The 26,192-nt window shown below is 39.9% G+C and overlaps 2 protein-coding genes across 3 annotated transcripts; one reads left to right on the top strand and one right to left on the bottom strand.

Annotated features, from left to right (window-relative positions):
* Positions 1-2,754: 2,754 nt before the first annotated feature.
* Positions 2,755-6,652, bottom strand: LOC121750770. 2 transcript variants are annotated; one of them, XR_006039939.1, is made up of 14 exons: positions 6,460-6,652; positions 6,190-6,384; positions 5,539-5,581; positions 5,374-5,400; positions 5,180-5,272; positions 4,673-4,824; positions 4,408-4,573; positions 4,195-4,320; positions 3,916-4,035; positions 3,723-3,743; positions 3,523-3,581; positions 3,335-3,425; positions 3,126-3,241; positions 2,755-2,973 (listed from the first exon to the last, which is right to left on the bottom strand). XR_006039939.1 is itself a non-coding variant. In XM_042145375.1 (14 exons), exons 2-13 carry the CDS (start codon positions 6,372-6,374, stop codon positions 3,176-3,178), a joined length of 1,149 nt encoding a protein of 382 aa, XP_042001309.1. In that variant the 5' UTR covers positions 6,375-6,384; positions 6,460-6,652; the 3' UTR covers positions 2,755-2,973; positions 3,140-3,175. The 2 variants fall into 2 exon arrangements, 1 of the variants encoding a protein (XP_042001309.1); XM_042145375.1 differs by having other exon boundaries at positions 3,140-3,241.
* An 18,187-nt stretch (positions 6,653-24,839) lies between these two features.
* Positions 24,840-25,652, top strand: LOC121751471 (heavy metal-associated isoprenylated plant protein 45-like). The gene is made up of 3 exons (XM_042146220.1): positions 24,840-24,924; positions 24,988-25,063; positions 25,146-25,652. The coding sequence occupies exons 1-3, from the start codon at positions 24,841-24,843 to the stop codon at positions 25,463-25,465; spliced, it is 480 nt and encodes a 159-aa protein (XP_042002154.1). The 5' UTR covers position 24,840; the 3' UTR covers positions 25,466-25,652.
* Positions 25,653-26,192: the final 540 nt, after the last annotated feature.

Below are 26,192 nucleotides of genomic sequence, written 5' to 3'. Positions count from 1 at the left end.
TAAAACAAACACGGGATTTTAAAATTTAAGTAATCAGATTACTTTCTCAGATAAAATTCTGCCAACCAAACATGGCCTAAGTGGAGTCACTTCAACCTCTCATGTCTTGTCCTCATTCGTCCCATTGAGTGGGTAAAAGCAGTTTGGAGAAGATGGTGAGGGGTGGCTTGGCCAACTTCTTGTGTTGGGTGCACAAGCTCGACCAGCATGTTCTTTTATAGAATGTGAGTCCACTACTAAAAATAGTAAAAATGAAGTAAGTCAATTAATAAGGAATATATTAAAATGAAAAACTTGGACAAGCATTGGGTGTGACAAAGGAGTGATATAATTGATATAAGAAGAAGAAGAATGAAGAAGAACATTACACTATGCATCCCATTGTGAAAAAGGAAATCATCTTCTAGTATTATATTTAGTGACATATTTGTTTTCATTATGTTTCAACGGAAAATTATACTTATAAGAGAAATTGTACTATTTTTAAATCCTTTATATTATCTATAATTTAATAATTGATTACTAAATTATAGAGCTTGTATCGAATTAGTTATTAAACTTTGATTTGTTTGCTTAAAAAAGCACAATTCTTATTAGAAATTCAGTTCCAAAAGTATCCATTAATTTTATAAATGATTAACTTTAACTTTAAGTCAACAAAACCAATATGGGGAAATAAAATAGGACTCCCTCTATTTCAATTAAATGTCTCATATTTCCTTATTTGGACGATCCCCAATAAATATATGATTTCACTTTTACTATTTTTGGTAAATGGACTTAACATTCCACTAACTCATTTTATTCATAATTATTATAAAACTAGTATATAAAAATGGTGTTAACATTCCTTTACAAAGTTAAACAGTTTCTTCATTTAATGGAGATCGGAGGGAGTGCAGACACGGGATAAAACCACATTAACACCCGCCCACAAAGAAAAAAATCATGGAATTTATGTGGAGAGAGGAGGAGTGGATTTCAGTGTCTAAAAGCGGATTTGGAAATGGATTTCATTCGTCGTTGTGGAAATCGGCACAACTGAGAGCGGTACAATCGACAATGTCATGGCCAAGGAAGATATTCAAAAAGAATATACCGTGTATCAACGATATCACAGTTATCCCAACCATGCAGCTTCATGTAAGCGTCCATGCACCTCATCCACACGTGAACACAGCCGTGGAACAAGATGAAGAGTTCGTTGCTTTGTTAGTTTAGAATTAGTTAAATGACAGCTGGTGTTAGTTAGTTAGTTAAGTGAGGTGGTTAATTGTGTTTCAGCTATATAAGCTGCCTTTGTACTCGGTTTCCAATCAATGAATAAACTGATATTTTTTTCCCAAAATATCTCCTCCCTTCTCTTTGATCTTCTTCGTGTTCATGGAGTTCAACTAGATTACTAGTGAATCTTTGTCTTGTTTCCATGGATGAATCAGATATTGATTTTGCTTAAAAATGGTCCTTTTATGACAACTTTTTGAGTTGAAGAAGTGGCAGCAGTCCTGGAGTTCATCACCTCCCCTGCACAATGATCGATTCTATCTAATACTCCCTCCGTCACAACTAAGTTGAGTCGTATTCCTTTTTGGGATGCCCAAATTAAGTTGAGTCGTTTCCTATTTTAACAAAAAACAAAATATCTAATCACTTTTACTTTATTCCACCATCTACTTTACTCTCTTTTTATCTTTCATACTTTATTTCTCTTTCCTACTTTTCAACACAATTTCTTAATTTTCGTGCCCAAAAGTTGTCTCAACTTAGTTGAAATGGAGGGAGTACAAATAATTATGATCCCTAATTTGGAAAAGCTTATGTGTAATAATGATGAGATATATAATAAAATTAAATTAAACTTAAAAAATACAAAATAAAAGTTTAGTGTTTAATTTGAAAAAATTCAAATGTTAATAACTAGTTTGGTACAAAGTCTATAATTTAGTAATGAAATTAACCCTTATCATGTCTTTATACTGTTTAGTGTATTTATTAGTTAAGCCAAAATGGCAAAATGTAATTCTATAGTTCATCAATCATAGAGGTAATTTCATCAATTCGACTTTATAATATTGTCGCTGCGTCCATAATGTATACTCCATTTAACTAACGCATAACCTATATACTCCCTCCTCCCCTCACTAAATAAGGCATTATTTTTTGGCATAGATTTTAAGATAACGAAGTTTTGTTAGTTAATTAGATAGAATAAATTAAGACAGATGAAAAAGTAGAATGAAAAAGTAAAAGAGAGAGTGCCAAAAATTGAAATGACTCACTTAGTTTTGGACATTACAAAAAGGAATATGAATCACTAACTAGGGACAGAGGAAGTGCATTTATATCGAATCATTGTTTTCAGCAGGGAAAAAAGATTGCTACAGTGTCATCAAGTTAAACGTTTTCATTTTTGGTTAAAGAGAGACAATATCATTTTTTGGTAATAATTAAGTCAGTCACCTTCATCCTCTTATCTATATTACTTTATTCACCCTCCTACTTTATTTTGTACTTTCTCTTTCTTATTTTATTATCACTCTTACTTTCTCTTCTTTTCTATCTTTATTCTCTCTCCCTTGACTCTTAATAATTTAATTAACTAAGCACAACTACCTAAATTTCTATGCCAAAAAAGAAATATCTTAATTAGGCCAGGACGGTTAGCTGAATCAGAATAAATAAATTCCTAACTCAAGATTAGAAATGGAACAAGTACATTGTCTATAAATCAATTTTCAAAGGAGAGAGACGAGATATGTGAGCTGAATTTACAAGATATCTTACCACAAAATTTGAAGCACAGTTGGCAAATGGACATAAATTCTAGTGATAGACTAGTTATAGGCGTTCAAATCGTTTAACATAACAAAGAAAAAGAATATGGTAGTGCTGCTGAGTTACAGAGGTAAGGTGATCGATCTAATGCAGTCAGAGAAGAGTCCCTTCCCTCCACAATTGTTCAATGTCCAGTTCCTGCAAAATTGATCAAGGTTTAGGAACAATATGATAACACTGAAATGAAGCAAATCTGGATAAGTATAGAAATATGTAGCACTCTATCAATAGGTAAGGTTTTATACAAGTTTTACTCTGCAATATCACATTTTGAGAAGACCAAATCATACATGTAAGAGGCTACCTGAGGCTCTGTTTATTCATGATCTTTAGAGGTCATTCAAGAGATATACTTCTCTACTTCATTCCTCCGTCGATAACGGAAGTAGGCAAACTGAATGAGTATCTGAACACCTCCATTAAGGATAACCACTAATCTATGTTTAAATACACTTTCTTTCAATCATTTCCAACCAAGAGAGGGACAGGTAAAGGATACAAAAACATCAAGAATTACACATCCCCCAGCGTCCACCAGCCAAGGAAGATTAGGTTTTACTTTTAACCAGTTTAAGCTGTTAACCAGGATGCTGAAAAGAAGAAAGATAATAGAGATTAAAATCATATTGTTAGGTTCAAGGTATAATACTAGTAATTATAGTATGGACATATAGCTAAACTGTTCACCTTGCCACATATGTAGTATTGCCAATAACAGCAAAGACAAACATCAATGGGTTAAGCCCCTGTTACAACAAAGTGCTAAAATATTTCAGAATTAAAATGCTCAACTAGCTCAATGCACCACTGGCATTAGATACAGAGTCTAAGGTCACAAGTTTTATGATAGTTTTTTGCTTGAAAGCAAAAATAAGAGCACAAATTACCTCTGTATGCCCCCTTTTAATCTGTAAAAGAAAAAATAAAATAAAAACCAAGTCAGGCCTCAACTTATATTGATAATCTATTTAAGAGATTGTTCGAGTAAGATAACAATCTGCACGGCTCTGCTTATGTGACTAGAAAAACTGATAATAAATAGATAAACTACGTCATAAAAGTGCAGATTCTACAAATTACATTAAGGTAAATCTGAGGTAGACGTCCACCCATGTAGATAGCTGCCATTCCCCAACCAAGGACGGACCCTATACCACTGAAGCTTGCAGCCAAATTATCGTGTGCTGAACTTCCCATAGCCTGCAAATTCAATTACTACAGAATATAAAGCAAAGTCCTAGGCGATAAATTGCTTGTCTTGCTCATCAAATACTTGTCTTTACATAGAAACTTTAAGGATCACAAACCAATAAAGAATATTCCCTATGTTTAAGATGTATGAAAGTTCATAAAAAGTACCTCTAAAAGTTTTCTTCCAACTTGCAACACGATGCCCCCTGTTGGATTTTTGAGAACTGAATTGTTTACAAGTTTTTCTGATCGTAGGTGGTTGTGACTGCCCACTAAGAATGTCATCAAGGAAACCTGCAGTTAAAGCAAGGAGAAAAACCAGATCAAGGGAAAGCATTAAATTGGTAATCCAACGTTTCATGGACGCCGTAAGAAGCTCACCACACACAGCATGGTTTTGATTTTTGGAGTACCAGATTTTGGTGACCTGCCTTCACCTAACAATGGTTCTCTGAACCAACGTTGCTCGATGTCCAAAAGAGGACTTCTCGGACCGAGGAAGGACCCTGCAGGAGGTGTCCGACTTACTGAAAGTGATCTTGCTGACCTGAAATCCCATGGACATAGTCAGATATCTAGATTACACCAAATGTTATTTCATAACTTGTTATTAAATGTTGATTGTTCAAAACGAGGGATTTCTGACATGAAATATAGCTCATCATAGCTACTGGGTGATCTGGATACGACATGAGTAGTTGAACTTGGAGGCACTCCCCATCTCTGTACAAAACTGCCATTTTCATTATCAGAATCATTATTGTGCTCTCTTCTCTCTGCAGCTTCAGTTTGCACAGCCTGGTGATATATATTGCCAGAATAATAACTATTAGACTATGACACATAACGAATCCATTAACGGATCCAGAAGTAGGGTTCAGGATGAAAGCCACAGCGAGTTGACTGATCCATTATGTATGTAAAAATGTCGAAGATGAGGGAATATAGTCATTCAAAAGTGGGATATTTGTGAATCCTCATTGCATGCCGTCACTTTCAAAAAGCTACCTTAAATCTATCAATCCCATTTGAGTTATAAGTTTCATATAACATATGAATATCATGCATCTACAGTATAGCTTCCTAGGAACTGCAGTTTTACATGAAATGGAAATGAAAACGCATTTATATGTCTGTTCTTGTAAGGACTAACCTCCTGCCTCCTGTTGTTGGACTTCAGTCGTGGATAAATGTGGACATAATAAACCGCTTGTAAGGTAAGAATAATAGTAGTTACTGCATATAACTGCAATCAATCAAAAGAAAATGATGTTTATCCAGTCTGATCAGTTACTAATGACTGGTAGAACTGCATTAGAAAATTGATGCCTGAAGAAAAAATCATACCACTGCTGTATAATATTGTGTTGGAAGCTGCACATGAAAAGCATGAGTTAAACATTCTACTACAAAGCACAATCTATAGTTGAGATTGAGGCAAAGTAACAGATTGCTAGAAGATTAACCATTTAAAAGTAGGATACATACAGCTACAGCAAAAGCAAAACTTACAGTCTCTGGTTCTAGTATGCAGCCAAAAAGGTTGAAAGAATCTCTGCCAAAGCAATTATAAAGCAAATGATAAGCAAATAGCATACGATAATCAATCATGAATAATAGTTTTACAGAAAGTGCTAAGATCTCCAACCATTTACACTGACTTAAACCCACTTTAGTGTAAATATCACATCAAATATGACTTTACTCCAACCATTTACACTAAACTCAAACTTAAAAGAATATTCTCTATATTATGCCTTTTTTACTCACAAAATTTGAAAAAAGATTTTGGTTTTGATCCTAAAGATAAGTATTTTTTACTCAAAAACCAAAAATGGGATTGGTTTTGGAGTACCATTGGAGCTAATTACCTATCCTATTTTAGGTTTTAGTGTATTATTGGAGATGATCTAAGTTAGAAACAGCAATCAACAATCATGTTTCTCTCTGTTTATTTATTTGCAAACTCTTGTGATTCGAGATAGTACATTTTTATGTTCCTCTCTAGACGAAGCTATTGAGTAATTATGGGTGTCAAAATCTTGTATGAGTCAGAGAATTAAAGTTTCCATAAGCAAAAGAATTAAAGTTAACATAACAATCTCATAAAGCTAGAACTAGAAATACAAAAAAGAAGGAAATAGAAATAATAGAGAGTAGTACCCCACAATCCATGTGATGAGAAAGAGAATGGAGAGGCCCTCAGCTGATTTGTTTCTGTAATTGGTGATGATCTGAGGTATCTCAGCCACACACCAGCTGACCACACTAACGAAGCCCAGCGCCACGGAGAACAAGTGATGAGTGCTGCAGAGCCACCGCCGCTCATCAACAGGGCACCACCCCATTCCAAATAACCTATGTTGTACATGCATTATTAGTCTCTTACCAAAATCCCCCAAATTTAAAATTAAAAAGAAAATAGATTCATACGTGAAAATTCAAATTGATGGAGCGCAAATAACAAATCAAAGTAATCGATCTGTGTATTGAGGCTAAGGTGTGGATTGATAGCAGAAAACAATGGCGGCGATGAAATGTGTTTATATTAGGTTTTAATTGTGAAAGGACTTGAAGATTCACAACGTGAATCCTCATGGGATTCGGCAAGGTGGCATACCTACACTGCCACTGTAGCGCTTTTCCAGTTTTTCCTTTTCTACCCGCGACTTTCTTTAATTCTCACTTAAGCCCCTCCCTCTTCCTCGTCTTTTTATTTTAATGATTGAATATTCGATTAGAGTCCAATATATTCGGTATCATTTAAACTCACTTTCCTATGCTGATTGTATTCATTAATATGGAATGCATTCTAAACAATCCCTTCATTTTTCTTTTTGATTTGTCCAACTTCATTTTTCATATTTGAAATAAATTACTCTCTCCTCTTTTTTATTCTAATTTAACATACCCAATTACTCTATCTAGAATCATGCGCTATCAAAAAATATGGATATTTTGAATGAGATAGGAGAGTAGTTTTTTTAGTTGAATTTTGTATTTATATTTTCTTATTACAATTTAAATTCAATCGACTCACTCGATTGTGTCTTTCCATCTATTCATTTAAATACTATCCGAATTAGTTTATAAAAGGATAATGATCCCTAAAATCACAAATTTGAAGAGATATATTTGGTATTTCTCTATCTATCCATCTATTCATTCAAATACTATCAGAATTAGTTTATAAAAGGATAATGATTTCTAAAATCACAATTTATCCTTAAAATCACAAATTTGGAGAGATATATTTGGTATTTCTCTATCTATTTATTGGCTTAAGTTCAATTTATTGTTTTCTTATGTTAGATTATACGCAATATGAATGTAGAGATTTGATAGGCAAGGCGAATAGTATGGAGCGACAATGAACGTTTTCTTCCTTTTACTATTTGTTTTTATATTATCAACTCTCTCGCTTACGTATCCGCCGTCAACTCCACTTCCTTTTAGTAGTATTTGTTTTTTAACTGAGAAATCATCTTCATAAGCCATTATTATAAAATTGAAGCTCCACATTAAAATTGTAGCCTTCTTTTATTGTTCACTGCAAAATTTCTATGAATTTTGGCTTGAAAGAATATAAAAATCAAGTACATATAAATTGGCTTAAATGTCAACTAATCAATTGAAAGTATAACTCTAAAGAATGATGCTAAATGACCACGGCCATCCACACAAAATTAAATTAATAAACTTAAGTGTATATTAATGAATAAAGTAGTTATAATTAGTGGATGACTTAAAATTATTTTTTACTCAAAGAGTAATACTAAATAGAGTGATGCTAAATGATCACATTATAGCATATGTCAAAGTATGCAGGAGAGCTACATTCCATGAAAGTTGGTGTATATGTTGTATTTCAAAATATGAAATATACAGATTCCCTTTTCGTTCTGAAAAATTGAGATGAGAACAAGTAATAACCAAAAATAAGAAACCCGCATTTGACAAAATTCGACTAATCCGATATTGAAAGATTTAAAGATTGTAATATTTCTTTGTATTGATGAATCATTCGATAGGTACACCTTGATATAGGCCATTTTACATTCTCATATGGTAAGGAATAATCTATTCCTAGACAATGTAATCATGTATCAACCCTATTAAATGAATATCAATTATGCACTAATCTTGCCTTCTTGATTTATGGTAAGTCTTCGTGACACTCCCCCTCAAGTTGAGCAACGGCATCTCCTATGCTTAACTTGCTCAAGACTTCATTGAACATCTTAGGATTTACTGCCTTGGTGAGAATGTCTGCGAGCTGATCTTCTGATCTGACAAATGGAAACTCTATGATCCCTCCTTCGATTTTCTCCTTGATAAAGTGGCGGTCTACTTCCACGTGCTTAGTTCTGTCATGTTGGACCGGATTCTCAGAGATGCTGATAGCAGCCTTGTTGTCGCATAATAATTGACTTCTTCTTTTGGGAGGAAGGCCAATTTCAGTGAGCAAACGTCTTAGCCACATGATCTCTGTTAGACCACTTTTGATCCCTCGGAATTCAGCCTCAGCACTTGATAATGCTACCACCTTCTGTTTTTTGCTCTTCCAAGTGACCAAATTCCCTCCAACGAAGATAAAGTATCCTCCCGTAGATTTTCTGTCTATTGGGTTGCTTGCCCAGTCAGCGTCTGTGAATCCATCTACTTCAAGATCATCATTTTTCCTTAACAGTACCCCATAACCTGCAGTCCCCTTCAAATAACGAACCACCCTTAGTGTTGCATCCATGTGGTTTTCTTGGGGTTTATGCATGAACTGACTTATAACTCCCACTGCATAGGATATGTCTGGCCTTGTATGGGCGAGATATATTAGCTTACCGACCAGACGCTAGTATTCTTCTCGATTGGCGAGTTTAACTCCGTCTTCAAACTTTAAGCCATGGTTGACCATAAGTGGTATATCTGCAGGTTTGCAGTCGAGGAGTCCGGTTTCTGCGAGGAGATCCAGCACATATTTCTTTTGCCTTAGGAATATCCCCTCTCTGGATCGAAGCACTTCAATTCCTAAGAAATATTTGAGAGTCCCTAGATCTTTCATCTCGAATTCTTGGGACAAGTTTTTCTTCAAGTCCTCTATCTCTTCTTCATCATCCCCGGTTATGATCATATCATCCACATAGATGATTAGACAAGCTATCCGGTCACCTCTTCTTTTGATGAACAATGTGTGGTCTGATTGGCTTTGGGAGTAACCATACTTGTTCATGGCTTGTGAGAATCTCCCAAACCATACTCTAGGTGACTGTTTTAGCCCATAAAGAGTCTTCTTTAGCCTGCACACCTGTCCTTTGTCAAATTCGTTCGAGTATCCTGGAGGGACTTCCATGTACACTTCTTCATCTTTCTTCAACTCTCCATGTAGGAAGGCATTCGTCACGTCAAACTGATGCAGCTTCCAAACCTTGCATGCCGCAACTGAAAGTAAGGTTCTGACTGTGTTCATTTTTGCCACTGGGGAGAAGGTTTCCTCATAGTCTATTCCATAGGTTTGAGTGTATCCTTTTGCCACCAACCGTGCCTTGTACCTCTCGATAGATCCGTCTGCTCGTCGTTTGATGGTGAATACCCATCGGCATCCTACTAGTTTCTTTCCGTCTGGTAGACTGCATTTTTCCCAGGTGTTGTTTCTGAGAAGTGCGTCCATCTCCTTTTTCATCGTGTCTCGCCAGTGCTGATGTTTCATTGCCTCTTCAGTCGATCGTGGGAGATCCTCTTCATACAAGGCCACTTCAAAAGCTCGAGCCATCTCAGTTAGGTGTCCAACAGAGAGGTTTGCCATAGAGTACTTTGTTTTGCGTCCCTTCCAGTCTGGTGAGTATCTCTTTGGAGGTACACCCCTTGTGCTCCTTGGTGGTAGTTCGAACGATCTGCCACTCACTCCTTGCTCTTCGCTTGGCTCATTTTCCTGTCTCCCATGGTTAGTATTAAGTTGAGAGGTGGAATCATTCTCAGGATTACTAACCTCAGGAATCGTAGACGAGTCTGACAATGAGACGGGTTCACTGACTTCGCAAGGTGTATCATGGGATGAAGATGGCCCGGTAGTACCGCAGCTCGCATCGTCTGTTGGACCATCTTCTGTCACAGGGCTTGGTAATGGCATCAGGGAGAGTGTGTGGTCTGGAGTATGTGGGTTTTGGTCTGGAGTAAGTGATCTTTCTGGATTTGGGCTTGGAGACCAACTGAGCGGGTCACTAACGGGTTCGGAACCCTTTTCCTCCCCCTGATCGCTAGGTTGGTTATAGAAATACTCGTTTTCCACGAAATCACAATTCATGGTAACATAGAGGCGTTTGGTTTTTGGATCGTAGCATCGATACCCTTTCTGATCCTTCCCGTAACCTACAAAGACACACTTAATGGAACATGGGGAGAATTTTGTTCTGTCGTGTTTAGGTATGTGGACAAAAACAGAGCATCCGAAAATTTTTGGTTTTAGGGTAAGTGGTGGTGGTATGTTGTTTTGTGTAGAGAAGACGTCGAAGGGAGTTTTAAAGTTTAGGATATGGGTAGGTAACCGATTTAGTAGGTATACTGATGTGGCTACTGCCTCGGGCCAAAAGGTTTTGGGTATGTGTGAATCGATTAGAAGGGCTCTAGTCATTTCAAGGATTTTCCTGTTTTTCCGCTCAGCGACCCCATTTTGCTCGGGAGTGTGTGGACACGTCGTTTGATGAACTAAACCTCTCTCAGAAAAAAAAACTGTTGCATTTTCGAGTTAACAAATTCCCCCCCATTATCGGACCTAAGGATTTTGATTTGTTTGTTATACTGAGTGTGCACCATATTGTAGAACAAAGTAAACTTCTCGAAAACATCAGATTTAGATTTCAAAAAATATACCCATGTTAAACGTGTGCAATCATCGATAAATAACAAAAAATACTTAAATCCAAGGCTACCCAAAACTGGTGCGGGGCCCCAGACATCAGAGTGAATCAAAGAAAAGGTGGTGTCCACACGAGAATTATTGAGTTTATATGAGTGTCTATGGCTCTTAGCAAAAAAACAAGTATCACAATTGAAAGAAAACTGAGTGCTGGCTAAGTCGGGAAAAAGCATACGCATGTATCCTATGGAGGGATGTCCTAACTGGCGATGCCAAAGCCAACCCTGTGATTCTGTTGTTCCGTGAGTCAGCATCGCAGTACCGGGTTGGGCCATCTTGTCCACATAATACAATCCTTGTTGTTCAGTGCCACGCCCAACTGTCATCCCCGTCTTGATATCCTGTAAAACACACAAATCGGGCTCCATTAGAAGTTTGCACTTTAATTCTCTAGTTACATGACTAACTGAGAGTAATTTGTGTGCTAATAACGACACATATAGGCAATTCGAGATCTGCAATGTTGGAGTGATCTTGATTGTGCCCGCCCCCTGGACTGGAATTATACTCCCATTTGCTGTCTGAACATATTTCTTATGTGGAGCAGAGATATTAGTAAAATCAGTAAGTTCATAAGACATAGTATCAGTAGCACCACAGTCAAAGATCCATTCATGCTCTTTATGTTGATTTCCGGATAGTGATGAATTTGCGAGGGCTTGGAATTTATTGTGGCAAGGAATGTTGGGGTTAATTTCCAATTCTGGGTAATTTGAGGGTGTTTTTGCGAAAACACAAGAACTGGTGGGTGTATTTAGATACTTTCCAGAAGTGGGTGGGTGTATTTGAAGGTTCCTATCTTTTGGGGGTTTGAACCGTGAATACCGAGAGTTGGTTGGGTCTGGGCGACATTTATAGGATGGCTGGGGCAGATTCGCAATTTCGGAAACATTAGAGATTAAATTGCACAAAATACTACCTCCTTCCCAAACCCTAGCTGCCGCTGCCTTGGCTGGTTCGTCGGTGTGGACCGCTCCTCCAGCCTCCGTCTCCTGGCCTGCTGTGCCGGTGCTACCCGCCGGATTTCCGATGTCGGCAGCCCGGTCAGCGATCGCAACCGCCGCTTGACCACCGCCATTTCTGTTCAACGCTCGCATCGCCCTCGCCTTTTTCATATCGTCCCACCAGTCGGGGAATCCGATGAGGTGGAAGCACCCATCCTTGGTATGTCTCTTTCCACCGCAGTGTGAGCACGTTAGCCGGCTTTTATCCTCGTCGGAGCGCCTGTTCCACGGTCGATTGGCGGTGGTTGGTGGCTGAGTTGGGCGTCCACGATCGATGACCGCGAGGCCGGAGCCTATTCCGTCTTTCCCGGTTCCTCCAGATCCGACTCCAAGTATGGCATCGTTGTTTGATTCTCGGCGAACTATACCGTAAGCTTCGTGCACCGTTGGTAATGGGTCGCGCCTAAGTATCTCCTTCTTGATTGCATCATATTTATCGTCTAATGCGGTGAGAAATTGGTAGAGGCGTAGTGTCTGCTTGTCCATCGGCTTCAATTCCCGTCGATCAATTGATATCCATAGCCCTTGGAACTTATTCCATATGGCTTCGAGCGATGCTCCTTCTTGTCTGACTGTGTTTGTTTGTCGGTGTAGGTCGTAGATTTGGAGTGGGTCGCCCCCGCTGCCATATGTAATGGCGAGACCTTCCCACAGGTCATACGCCGTCGCATATTGGGACACTTCATTGATCAGGTCCGTCTCTATGTTGTTGATTATCCAATTGAATACGCAGTGATCGCGTTGTTGCCATTTCGGAAAAAATGGATCAGTTAGGGCGGGCGGGGTTGTAACTCCATCTATGTGAGACGACAGCCCCTTTCCCCCGATTCCTCTATCCATCAGATTTGACCAGAGAGGATAGTTCTCTCCGTTTAGTTTCGGCTTGACTGTGATCTCACCCAATGATTCTGGGTGATGAGGGTGATATGGTGGTGGTGGGTTCTCCTTGGTTGGTTCGGATTTGAGGCTGGTTTGTTTAAGGAACTCCGCGAATTGTGCGGCTAGTTCCGGTGGAAACAACATCATATTTTGGGTGGATATTTCTGTGGCTTGGGTTCTAATGTCGCCGGAGTAGAATTCCTCCGTGTTCGACATGTTTGTTGATTTGCCAAAGGGTTGGGAAAGGTTTAGGGATGAAGATGATAATTTTCTGAATCCTTACCCGCTCGTGATACCATATTGAAAGATTGAAAGATTGTAATATTTCTTTGTATTGATGAATCATTCGATAGGTACACCTTGATATAGGCCATTTTACATTCTCATATGGTAAGGAATAATCTATTCCTAGACAATGTAATCATGTATCAACCCAATTAAATGAATATCAATTATGCACTAATCTTGCCTTCTTGATTTATGGTAAGTCTTCGTGACATCCGAGTCTGCTCGACCGGATTTACGAAGGTCACCACAGTTCCACGTTGCGACCCTTTGGTAGTTACTATTACTACTCTATTTTTTAATGTGCTGCAATAATTCATTCTCCAATTCCAACTTTTCTCATCAATTCTAAAATCATAATTCGTCATTCTTTCTCAAAAGTACACAAACTTCACACAAATTTTTATTTCTCCAAACACAACATCATCACCAACCACCACATTTATTCTTTGATACAACGAGTCAACGGCGCTTCCACAATCCAATTCTCCCAAAATTTGGAGCTTCACCGCCATGCACTACAGTTATCCCCAAATTACGAATCTATGAACATAGGAAATACAATTTCAGATTTTTTCTAAGAGAAATGGAGAGAGGTAAGAAGACTCCAAAGAAAAAGAATCAGAATCTGCGGATATGGAGGAAGTGTGCTAACTAAAGGGTTAAAGTAGAAAAGCTCAAAATTCACAGAGCTATTTACAATTTTAGAAAATTATACTCAAATGTCACTGAATATATGAACATTTAGTTCGGTATGAGTTTTAATATATAATTAGAAAGTACGAGATAGGTAGAAATTTTTTTTAAAGTATTGTTAGTGGATAATGGATTAGAAAGTTTCAAAATTAGAAAGTTCATATTTTTCAAATACAGACTAGAAAAGAAAGCATTCATACTTTTCACTTTTTTAAGGACGGAGGAGTAGCATCATAAGAGAGTGAAAGTGGGAGGTCCAAAAACTGCTTACATAGGAAAGGGATCAAAATTAAAGTTGCCCATAAATTAATTGAGACGATTAAAATTTCACTGATATAATTAAATTTGGGTAGCAAATATTGAGAGGGTGGGGAAGGAAGAAATAAATTATTGTAGGAGAGGAAAACTACAATTTTGTTTTTCTATACATGCTGGTTTGTTGTTTGATGAAGCCGCGAATTTTTGATGTTTGTAAGTGCAGGAAATAAATGAAGATCAACCCAGAGATTTTACGTGGTTCGATTTACTGAGGTAAATCTACGTCCACGGGGAGAAATGGGGGTAGGTTTGTATTGCTTGATCTGTTTTCTACAGCTTACAAATACAAACTTGCTATATGGTGCTTTATCTCTAGAGAGCTTAGCTTTTCTTCTACCAGATCTAAGTCTTATTTATATATTGAACTGAGATCGTGGCTTGCATCACCACCTTAAGTCGTGGAGGTCACGGAGGTCATGAGATCCTGCATGGCCACTAACTAGGCGGTGGCTTACATCATCAGTAATTATGTCGTGGATGTCGTGGATGTCGTGGAGGCTGCATGGGTCCACCACTAGATAGATCGTGTCTCCCAGTTCGGTATTGCCGAGCAGCTTTTGCCGATGCTGAAACCGAACTGTTGAACTATTGCCGAGCAGCTTTTGCCGACCTGAGGGCAGAGCTTGATTGGTTGGCTTTTACCGAGCTGTAGGCTGAGGCCGAACTCTTTGGTCATGCCGAACTGATACTCTTTCTTGGGCTTTGTGCTGGCTTGTTTAGTACGTACTCCATCACTACCCCCCCCCCCGAAAAGCGAAGTGAATCACTTCGGCATTCTGGATAAAGGTACGGGGTAAGTTGATGTTTGTCCTTGGTCTGATGAAATAAACATCTTTGTCCGGACTTGGCTTGTCGGTCTGATGAAATAAACATCTTTGACCGGACTCGTCTTTGGTCTGTGTTCTAATTTGGCGATTTTTGTCGCCGGGATCGAACTTTCCCTTGTCCTAATTTCGGGATCGGACTTTCCCTTGTCCTAATTTCGGGATCGGACTTTCCCTTGTCCTAATTTGGGGATCGGACTTTCCCTTGTCCTAATTCGGGGATCGGACTTTCCCTTGTCCTAATTTGGGGATCGGACTTTCCCTTGTCCTAATTCGGCGAGTTTTATCGCGTGGATCGGACTTTTCCTAGTCGTAATTCAGGCAAGTTTTATCGCGAGAATCAGACTTTTGTTGCAGTTCGTTTCAGACGAAGTGCTTGTTTAAGCTGAATTGTGGTCTTGTATCCTCTTTAGAAGCTTTGACGCACAATCGTGGGCTTGTTGCAGCTCGTTTCAGACGAACTGCTTGTTTAAGCTGAATTGTGGTCTTGTATCTTCTGTAGAAGCTTTGGCTCACAATTGTTTAGCTTGTATATGTTCTAAGAAGGGGATCAGCCTTAGAAGAACAAGATACCTCAGTAACATTTGTAAGAGACGACACGCACAGAGACAGACAAAACACACAAACAAAACGCACAGAGACAAATAAAGACCAAGTAAACCGAATAAAGCACATTGAGCAAACAGGACTCAAGACTGACTGACCGGACTGTCTCTTACAAATGGAACTTTTTGAGGTTGGAAATGTGCCATGTTCGGGGTACCTGTTCTCCTGACATGTGAGCCAATTTGTAAGACCCTTTGCCGAGGACTTCTGATACCCGATACGGACCTTCCCATGTGGGTTCGAGCTTGCCCAGCTTTTCTGCTCGGCTTACTTCGTTGTTTCTCAGGACGAGATCTCCCACTTGAAATTGCAGCTTCTTCACCCTTTGGTTGTAATACCGGGCTACTTGCTCCTTGTACTTGGCTGCTTTTATGCATGCCAATTCTCTTCTTTCTTCGGCAAGATCTAGCTCGGCTCTCAGTCCGTCGTCATTCATTTCTGCTGAGAAATTTAGAGTTCGGGGACTGGGCATGCCGATCTCCACCGGAATTACGGCTTCAGTGCCGTACACCAGACTGTACGGAGTTTCACCGTTGGAGGTTGTGGGTGTAGTTCGGTAGGACCATAGGACTTGAGGGAGATTTTCTACCCATTGTCCTTTGGCTTGTTCTAACCGAGCTTTTAACCCTTTCACCAGGATACGATTTGTTACCTCCGTTTGTCCGTTCGCTTGTGGATGAGAGACCGAAGTGAACCGCTGTTGAATATTCAGCTCTTGGCACCAATTCTTGAACGTCTTGTCAGTGAACTGAGTCCCGTTATCCGAGATGAGGATGTGGGGTATGCCAAATCGGCACACTATGTTCTTCCAGACGAAATCCAACGCCTTCGAGCTCGTTATCGTAGCTAATGGTTCAGCTTCCACCCACTTTGTAAAGTAGTCCACGGCAACGATTAGGAATTTCATTTGCCGAGGAGCTTGAGGAAGTGGTCCCACTATGTCTATGCCCCATTGCATGAAAGGCCAAGGGCTTTGCATAGTGGATAGATCGGTCTGCGGCATCCTTGGGATATTTGCATGGATTTGGCACTTCGGGCATGTCTTGACGAGCTGCACTGCTTCTTGTACCAAGGTTGGCCAATAATATCCCCATCTTAGAACTTTTTTAGCTAAAGCTCTAGCTCCGATGTGGCTGCCGCACGATCCTTCATGAACTTCTCTGAGGATGTAGTCCGTCTCTTCTGGTCCCACGCACCGCAATAACGGCTGGAGGTAAGACTTTCTAAAGAGGATTCCTTCATGAAGTTCGTACCGAAGTGCTCGGCACGTGATCTTCCGAGCTTCTCTCTTATCTTCGGGCAATTGTCCTTGATCCAGATACTGCAAGATCGGCGTCATCCAGTTCGGCGAGCTGGATATTGAATGTACCTCGGCTTCATCAATGCTTCGATGCATTAATTCTTCCGCCTTTGAGTTCGGATCTGAGGCCAACTTACTTAAAGTATCTGCTCGGCTATTTTCCGCTCTGGGAACGCGGATTATCCGAAAATAGGAGAAACTTCGGCTGATGCTTTGCGCTTTGTCCAAATACTTCTTCATTCTCTCGTCACGGGCTTCACTGGTACCCAACATGTGATTTACTATGACTTGTGAATCACAATGGACTTTGAGAGATTTGACGAGCAGACTTTGCGCTAACTGAAGTCCGGCAAGGAGGGCTTCGTACTCGGCTTCATTATTAGTAGTGGGGAATAGGAACCGAAGTGAGTAGGTTACCTCGTGTCTGTCGGGAGCGACGAGTAAAATACCAGCTCCACTTCCCATCTTGTTTGAAGCTCCATCTACGAATCCGCTCCAGCAGTCTGGCGGCTCTACTTCGGATTCCAAGGGCTGTGCTAGTTCGGCATTGGCAGACTTTTTCTGTTCGGCAATGACAGGGATTGCTTGATCGAACTTGGCCTCTGCAAGAAAATCTGCCAAGGCTTGTCCCTTGATGGCTTTCCGAGGTAGGTACTCGATTGAGTGTTCTCCCAGCTCTATGGCCCATTTGGCGATTCTGCCTGATGCTTCTGGCTTGGTCAAAACTTGCCGAAGAGGCAGATCGGTTAAGACGCATACCTTGTGAGCATAGAAGTATGGCCGCAGTCTCCTTGCTGCATTTACTAACGCCAGAGCAATTTTTTCCAGAGGTTGATACCTTGTTTCTGGACCTCTTAATGCTCGGCTTGTAAAGTAGATGGGAAGCTGCTTTAGGCCTTCTTCTCGTACAAGCACCGCGCTGATGGTTTGATCTGATGCCGCTAAGTATAAGAATATTACTTCGGCTTCGGTTGGAGCAGAGAGAATAGGAAGCTCGGCTAGATAACTTTTGAGCTCGTCAAAGGCCTTTTTCTGCTCGGCTCCCCACTCGAACTTTGGTGCCTTTTTCAACACCTTGAAGAATGGCAGTTGCTTTTCGGCTGCTTGGGAAAGGAATCGATTCAGTGCGGCTAGACATCCGGTTAGCCTTTGCACGTCATGTATGGACTTCGGCATTGCCATGTGCTGAACGACTTGAACTTTTGAGGGATTTGCCTTGAGTCCGTCCTTTGAAACCCAACAACCCAGAAACTTTCCCGAATCTACCAAAAAGGTACATTTTTGGGGGTTGAGTTTGAGGTTGGCTTTTCGGAGCACGTTGAGAGTGGATTTGAGGTTGTCTTCGTACTCCAAAGTGCTTTTGCTTTTGACAACTATGTCGTCGACATACACTTCAACTTGTTTCCCGATTAGGTGCCGAAAAAGCTTGTCTACCATCCTTTGATAAGTGGCTCCGGCATTCTTTAAACCGAATGGCATCTTTTTATAGGCGAAAATGCCGAAATCGGTGATGAAAGCTGTTTTCGGAGCGTCACTCTCATCCATCAACACTTGGTGATATCCTTTGTATAAATCAAGGAAACAGAAAATTTCGAAGCCGATCAAAGCTTCTACTTTTTTATCTATATTCGGAAGGGGATAGCAATCTTTTGGACAGTGCTTGTTTAGATCGGTAAAATCTATGCACATCCGCCATCCTCCTCCTTTTTTCTTGATCATCACAGGATTGGCCACCCAAGAAGGATATTTCACCTCGAATAGTACATCCGCTTTTAGTAATTGGCGGACTTCGTCATGGATGATTTGGCTTCTTTCTGCCGCAAAGAGTCTTTGCTTCTGTTTTACTGGCCGGATTGAAGGATCAATATTTAACCGATGAGTGATTACCTCGGGGGGCACTCCGGTCATGTCCAACGGAGACCATGCAAAGACATCTTTGTATTCCTTGAGGAGCTGAATGGTCTTTTCCCGGAGTAGAGGTGTTCCTGCGAAGCCGACGTTGACCGTTCTGGATGGATCATCTTCGTATAACTGAACGGTCATTGAGTTCGGCTCTGAAGTGACTTCGGTCATCTCGCTTGCCTCCGACTCCAGTTGCTGTGATTGCTATGCTTGATGGTGCCGAACTGATTGCTCGGCACTTTTAAGCGCAATCTGCAGACATTCTTTTGCTCTCTTTTGATCACCTCGGATGACCGCTATCCCACCTTTAGTGGGGATCTTGATGGTGAGGTGATAAGTAGAGCAAACGGCCCGAACTGTGTTGAGCCAGTCTCTCCCCAGGATGATGTTGTACGGGGACCGAGCTTTCACCACAAAGAACTCGATCATCGTACTGGAGCTTGTAGGCGCTTTTCCCACCGTGATCGGAAGGCTGATAATACCTTCAGGGCGGGTGTCTTCCTGGGCGAAACTTTTCAGAGGAATTGGAGCCGGACTGAGCCGAGCTGGATCCAATTCCATTTTATCGAAACATTCTTTAAAAAGAACGCTGACGGACGCTCCTGTATCCACAAATACTCTGTGGATCAGTTTGTTTGCCACTCCGGCTTGAATGACAATAGCGTCTTGGTGAGGAGAGATGGCTGGGACGGGATCGGCATCTGAAAATGTAATCACTTCGTCTTTCTTCAGCCTTTTATGTGTTGGTTCCTCTTGATTGGAACCTCTGCGTTCTGCTTTTAGGGACGACTTAGTCTTCCCGGCTGGGAGAGCATCAATAGTCAGGATTACTCCATCGTATTGCGGCTCGTCGTCGTCTTCGGGATCCTCATGCCTTTTCGGATCCTGAGGATTGCAGTTCGCACTTCTCTGCCTTTTGTTCTTTTTCGGCTGCTTGCTTTGGTATTTTTTTAACGTTCCTGTTTTCACAAGAACATCAATACCTGCAGCCAAATCTCGGCACTCCTCGGTATCGTGACCGTGGGTTTGATGGAAGGAGCAATATTGATCCTGAAGTCGCCGTGCGGCTGATTTCGTTATCCGCTTTGGTTTTTCGAACATATCGGAATGTAGTTCGAAAATTTCCGCTCTTGACTTGTTTAATGGTACGAACTGAGCGGGCGGCTTCTCAGGATTGAGACGTGGCCCCAATCTGCCTTGTACCGGTGCCCTTTGAATTCTTTCAAAAGGAGTTCGGCGAGGAAGCACCTGGTCGCTTTGATCGGGCTTCCTTTTGTCTCCTTGGGATGAGCTGTCTAACGACCGTTTTCGACGGTCTGCCTCATCCGCACGAGAAAACTGGTCCGCAATGTCCCACATTTCTTGAGCTGTTTGCGGACCGCACTCCACGAGCTTTCTGTAGAGAGCTCCGGGCAGGATTCCATTTTGGAATGCCGAGATGACAAGTAGATCATTGAGATTATCTACTTGTAGGCATTCCTTATGGAATCTCGTCAGGAAGTCGCTGATCTTTTCGTCACGACCTTGACGTATAGAAAGCAGCTGAGCCGAAGTGATTCGAGCTTCTGCTTTCTGAAAGAACCTCCTGTGGAAAGCATCCATGAGATCTCGGTAGGATCTGATGCTGCCTTGAGGAAGGCTGTCGAACCACCTTCTGGCGTTCCCGATGAGCAGCTCGGGGAACAGCTTGCACATGTGGACCTCATTGAGACCCTGGTTCGCCATATTATATTGATAGCGTCCCAAGAAGTCATGAGGATCCTCTAGCCCGTCATAAGTCATTGACGGTGTCCGGTAGTTTCGCGGCAAAGGAGTTCGGGTGATGTCGTCCGAGAACGGAGTCTTTAATGCTCCGTACATGGCGAACCCGACATCTCTTCGGTACGGAGGAGATGGAGTTCTCCTGTGGTTCCGGTACCGAGGAGGAACATGTCGGGGTTGAGGATTCTTTCTCCTGGAAGACACGTCACTACTGCGGTAGTGACTTTCATGTCTGGATGAGGAGGGAGAATCCGCCGTTGTCTTCTCCGACTGTTGGCTCTTCTGCAGGAAGGTTAAGAACTCCTCCTGCTTCTCGGCCAAGAACAGCTTGACAGCCTCGTTCAAATCAGGCTGCTGGGAAGACTCGGTGTGTGGACCTTTTGAGCGGCTTGCTCCTTCTCCGTGAGAACTGGAAGTAGATTTTTCACGAGGCTGCTTTCCAGGCCTATGGGCTGCTGGATTAGCTTCCTCATGGTTATCACGGACGGAGGCACGGGTGTTATGTGATCTGGTATGCATTTTTTTGGTAGAAGAGGATCAAAAAACTCGCTTTATCACAAATTTGGTTCTTCGTTTCCCACAGACGGCGCCAGTGATGAAGCCGCGAATTTTTGATGTTTGTAAGTGCAGGAAATAAATGAAGATCAACCCAGAGATTTTACGTGGTTCGATTTACTGAGGTAAATCTACGTCCACGGGGAGAAATGGGGGTAGGTTTGTATTGCTTGATCTGTTTTCTACAGCTTACAAATACAAACTTGCTATATGGTGCTTTATCTCTAGAGAGCTTAGCTTTTCTTCTACCAGATCTAAGTCTTATTTATATATTGAACTGAGATCGTGGCTTGCATCACCACCTTAAGTCGTGGAGGTCACGGAGGTCATGAGATCCTGCATGGCCACTAACTAGGCGGTGGCTTACATCATCAGTAATTATGTCGTGGATGTCGTGGATGTCGTGGAGGCTGCATGGGTCCACCACTAGATAGATCGTGTCTCCCAGTTCGGTATTGCCGAGCAGCTTTTGCCGATGCTGAAACCGAACTGTTGAACTATTGCCGAGCAGCTTTTGCCGACCTGAGGGCAGAGCTTGATTGGTTGGCTTTTACCGAGCTGTAGGCTGAGGCCGAACTCTTTGGTCATGCCGAACTGATACTCTTTCTTGGGCTTTGTGCTGGCTTGTTTAGTACGTACTCCATCACTGTTCATGTTCACTCAGTTAGACCACAATGCTTGGCCATTGATGTTGATCAAAGAGATTGCTTCAGTGGGCTCCATTTGCCTTAAGCTTCTTTTTCCTTTGGGTTTTTAACTTTTTCCTTTTTTTTATGGGGAAGGCTTCAGATGAAGCTGCAGTTGCTTTCATATCTGTGCGTAGTATAAATTCTGTTGTGGTGTTATTGTATGTTGGATCATCGTTGTTGTTATCAGTAGGGAAGGACCAGACAAATTATTTTGGCATATGCCACAACTTGATCATCATCCAATAATCGGGGAAGAATGTTTCTAAATTCAAGTTGGTCGTGTGATGCAGTTATAGAAGACAAGACTTGAAGACTAAATAAATTATATTTTTAGTTTTATTTATTTTTTAGTTAGTACTACTCCGTATTTTCATAGTCGAGGCGAAACTTTTCAGTAAGGAGTTTAAGAAAGAGATTTTGAGTGTGTTAAATAAATAGATAAAAAAGTAAGAGAGAGAAAAAATATAGAGAATAAAGTAGAAAGTGAAAAAAGTAGAGATAATAAAGTAAGAGAGAAAGTAAGGAAGAGAAAAAAGTTACTCCCTCCGTCCGGCATTAGGAGTCCCGGTTGAGTTGGGTGCGGGTTTTAAGAAATGTTTGAATGTGTAATAATTGGAGTGTGTGATAATGGAATGTGGGACCCATCTGCATTATTATTTGCTTTATTCTTTGGATGTGTTTTTATTTGTATTTTTTAGTGTTTTATTTTATAATATTTTTATTTCACTTTTTATAGAAATATCTAATCGGGACTCCTAATGCCAGACGGAGGGAGTACTATAAATGGAAAAGACTCAATTATGAGGGAACTTCCCGAAATAGAAAAATGAGTCAACTATGAGGGAATGGAGAAAGTAAAATTAGTCGAAGGAAAAATATATTAGATGGAAAAATATTACTCCCTCCGTCCCTTACATTTTGTCATATTTTTCAATTTCGTCTGTCCCACAAAATTTGTCACATTTCACTTTTTACCATTTTTTGTAGTGGGACCCATAGTCCACTGAGCATCCACATTAGGACGGATATCCCCACAGACAAGCACTAGGACATCCCAAAAATATCTTCTGTCACGTCACTAGGACATCCCACTGCACAATAGCGGACAAGCACTAGGACATCCTGACGGACAAGCACAATAATAAAAATTCACTAATTCATAAATACGCAATTACGGAATTAAAATTTCGACTCGAATACAGGCGGAGAAAGTGCAATAATAATTTTATTAAATAAAAAAATTAAAATAATACAGTGCAACAAAAAAAAAACAATTTAAACAAAGTACATGTTAGTATGCCATGAATCTTTATAGTTTGTTGCTAGCCGGACGGGGTCTCGCTGGTGCATGATAATGCATGCGTTAGCCGGTCCGTGGGGAAAATGAAATGAAGTGCAACGAACCGGATATATAGAGTTGAAATTAAAAAAAATGAAAAATGCTCTCGTCCGTCGGGAAGTCCGTCGAGGGCCTGCAATAGCGGACGAGCCGACGGACGAGAAAACGGACGAGCGCCTTAACCAACGAACAACCTCTCGTCCGCCGCGCGCTCATCCGCCCCAATAATGGACGGACGACCCGCTCGCTTGTCGGACATCCGCTATTGTGGATGCTCTAACTCATTTCAACTCACATTTTATTATAAAATTAATATATAATAGTAGGACCCACTCTCCTCTAATTTTTTCAACTCACTTTCCATTACATTTCTTAAAACTCGTGCTCGGTCAAATTGTGATAAAATTTAAGGGATGGGAGGAGTAATTGTTTTTCTTTCTACAAATTAGGGTTTCCTTTTTTTCTTATCTTCCTTTTAGTTATTTTCCTTTAAGTTTTATTTTCCATAAGTTTAAGATTTCCTTTTGCTTATTATATAAAGACCTCATTGTTGAACTTATATAAAGGTTTCCAAGTCTTATTTTCTATAACTACATCAAGGTGCGCACTCATATTTTATTTATTATTAATATTACAAATGAGAATTATATTTCACTAATTTTTTTCCAATTATTTTTCTAAACATTTTAAAACTCATATAGCCAAAAAAAATTGGGACTTCTATTGTTGAAGCGAGAAAGTATATTTCAATTCCAAACAAAAACCGATGGAAATATCTTTTCGCATCTGTTTACCTAAAACATCTATGACTAAGATTGTGACAATTGAATAAATGTAGTCTACCCTATCTGGTGACGTTACACAAAATAAATATGCCGTGCTACTACCTGTATGACTAGATGTTACCCCAACTGTATATATACTTCAACATTTATCCTCCAATACTTTATTGAAAGTATATATTCTCGTGAGCGTCAATCATATTGCATGAAAAATGTTAATGAACTAAAAATAAATTAATAATGATCTTCCGTATTTTTTTATGCATTTTACCTTTAAAATTAGTTCGACATTATATCAATCAATCTACACATACGTTGCGCTGCCATTTATCCAATAGACAGGGCATGCCATATAATACTCCTTCTATCCCATAAAAATATACGCACTTTCTATTTTCGTTCAATATGAGCTTTTCCATTTATGGAAAGTTGTCTCCAACTCATTACTCATATACAGCAATTTATTTTTATACCACGATGACACACCATTAGAACTCATTAAACACTAATAATAATGTTGGTCCAACTATCCACTAACATTAGTTTAACAACCATTCACCCCATCTCTTACTTTACCAATTGAGCATTAATTCTTGTGTCGATTCAAATGCCTATATTTTTATGGGATGGAGGGAGTACTAATTAATAGTAAGACATAAGTATGAATACATATATTAGCATATCGTATTAGAAATGGGTCACTCACTCCTTAAAAGGTCTTATATATAGATGAGTTTGAATCATCACCAAGTCGATATGGAACAAGATTTAAGAGTTTTAAGATATAGTATAATTGTTGGAATCCATTCTAGTATATATGATGGTAATGCCAAGTTGTTTTAATATGTGTGCAGCAGCTGATTGAGACGTATAATTCCCACTTAACATGCTTCGAAGGAATCAAAATCCGATGGAACAAACTTTCTTGATATTTCACCCTCTTTATCATGAAGTGTACAAATATATGAGACAAGCTCATATATTTTGTGATAGAAAAATGTTAGGTGGGTGTTTCAAGCTGCATGCGCCTGTATCAGATGCTATGTCGGTGAGTATCAATTCATACATGAATATTAAAATTATTTATTTGAAAATATGATATGCATAATAGGTGGTTGAGCTTCGGGTTCACATGGACTGCGAAGGATGCGAAAAAAGGATAAGAAAGGCAATCTCCAAGCTGCATGGCAAGACTCTCTACAAACAAACATATATACTTACCTCAATTTTTATTTTTATATATGGAGGAAGGAATTAATTGAAATGCAGGTGTGGATAGCATGGATATAGACATGGAGAAGCAGAAAGTGACAGTGAGAGGATATGTAGAGAAAAGGAAGGTATTAAAAGTGGTGAGGAGAGTTGGGAGAAAAGCAGAGTTGTGGGCATTTCCTTATGACTCTGAATATCATCCCTACGCTGCTACCTATTTGGATGAATCCAACTTCACCTCTTCCTACAACTACTTCATGCACGGCTACAACGAGCCCTCGCATGGCTACTTCCCTCAACTTCCCTACTCCACCATCGATGATCGTATCACCTACCGTTTTAGCGACGACAACGTCCATGCCTGTTCCGTTATGTGACTCACACTCTTTATATACTTCAAAACTTGAACCCTCGATCGTCTAATCTATCAATACTATGCGTCTTCACTTTCTTGAGATTCTGTATGTACGTATTATTGATAATGATACCTACCTATTCTACCAATCTCTGTCATTTGTTAACATAATAGGAGTACATTTTTTGTGGATTTTTATGCATAATGTTTTTTTCAAATCACCCAAGTAATCAAAGAACCAAGGAAATCTTTATTTTTTAATTTGTAGAGACTTATTACTGTTATCATCTTAATTATCACATGGTAATATAAAAAATCACTGTTATTTTATGGAGTACATATATATGTTAATTACATATATTTGCATTGCCGTAACAAATAATACTCTCTCCGTTCCATAGTAGCGGAAGCGTTTCTTTACGGCACACGATTTATGAAAAATTGTATTAAGTGGATTAAGTAAAAGAAGAATAAAGTAGGAAATGAAAAAGGTAGAGAGATGAAGAGAGAATAAAGTAAGAGAGGGTAAAGTAAATGAGAACGTACCAAAATGGCAAAATGATTCATTACTATGGAATGGAGGGAGTGCAATATTTCCTTACAATATTTCAAATATATAGGATATCAAGAATCTATTAAAATTCTTTCTAACATTTTCCCATGAATCATATTTCCAACTACGTTTACTTTCTCATTAATAAACGAGCTCATTTTTTAATAATTGTGGTTCATTACGAGCCATTTATTAA

This window comes from Salvia splendens, chromosome 10 (assembly GCF_004379255.2).
Source record: "Salvia splendens isolate huo1 chromosome 10, SspV2, whole genome shotgun sequence".
Classification (NCBI taxonomy): domain Eukaryota; kingdom Viridiplantae; phylum Streptophyta; class Magnoliopsida; order Lamiales; family Lamiaceae; genus Salvia; species Salvia splendens.
This window is presented reverse-complemented; position numbering and strand designations above follow the sequence as displayed.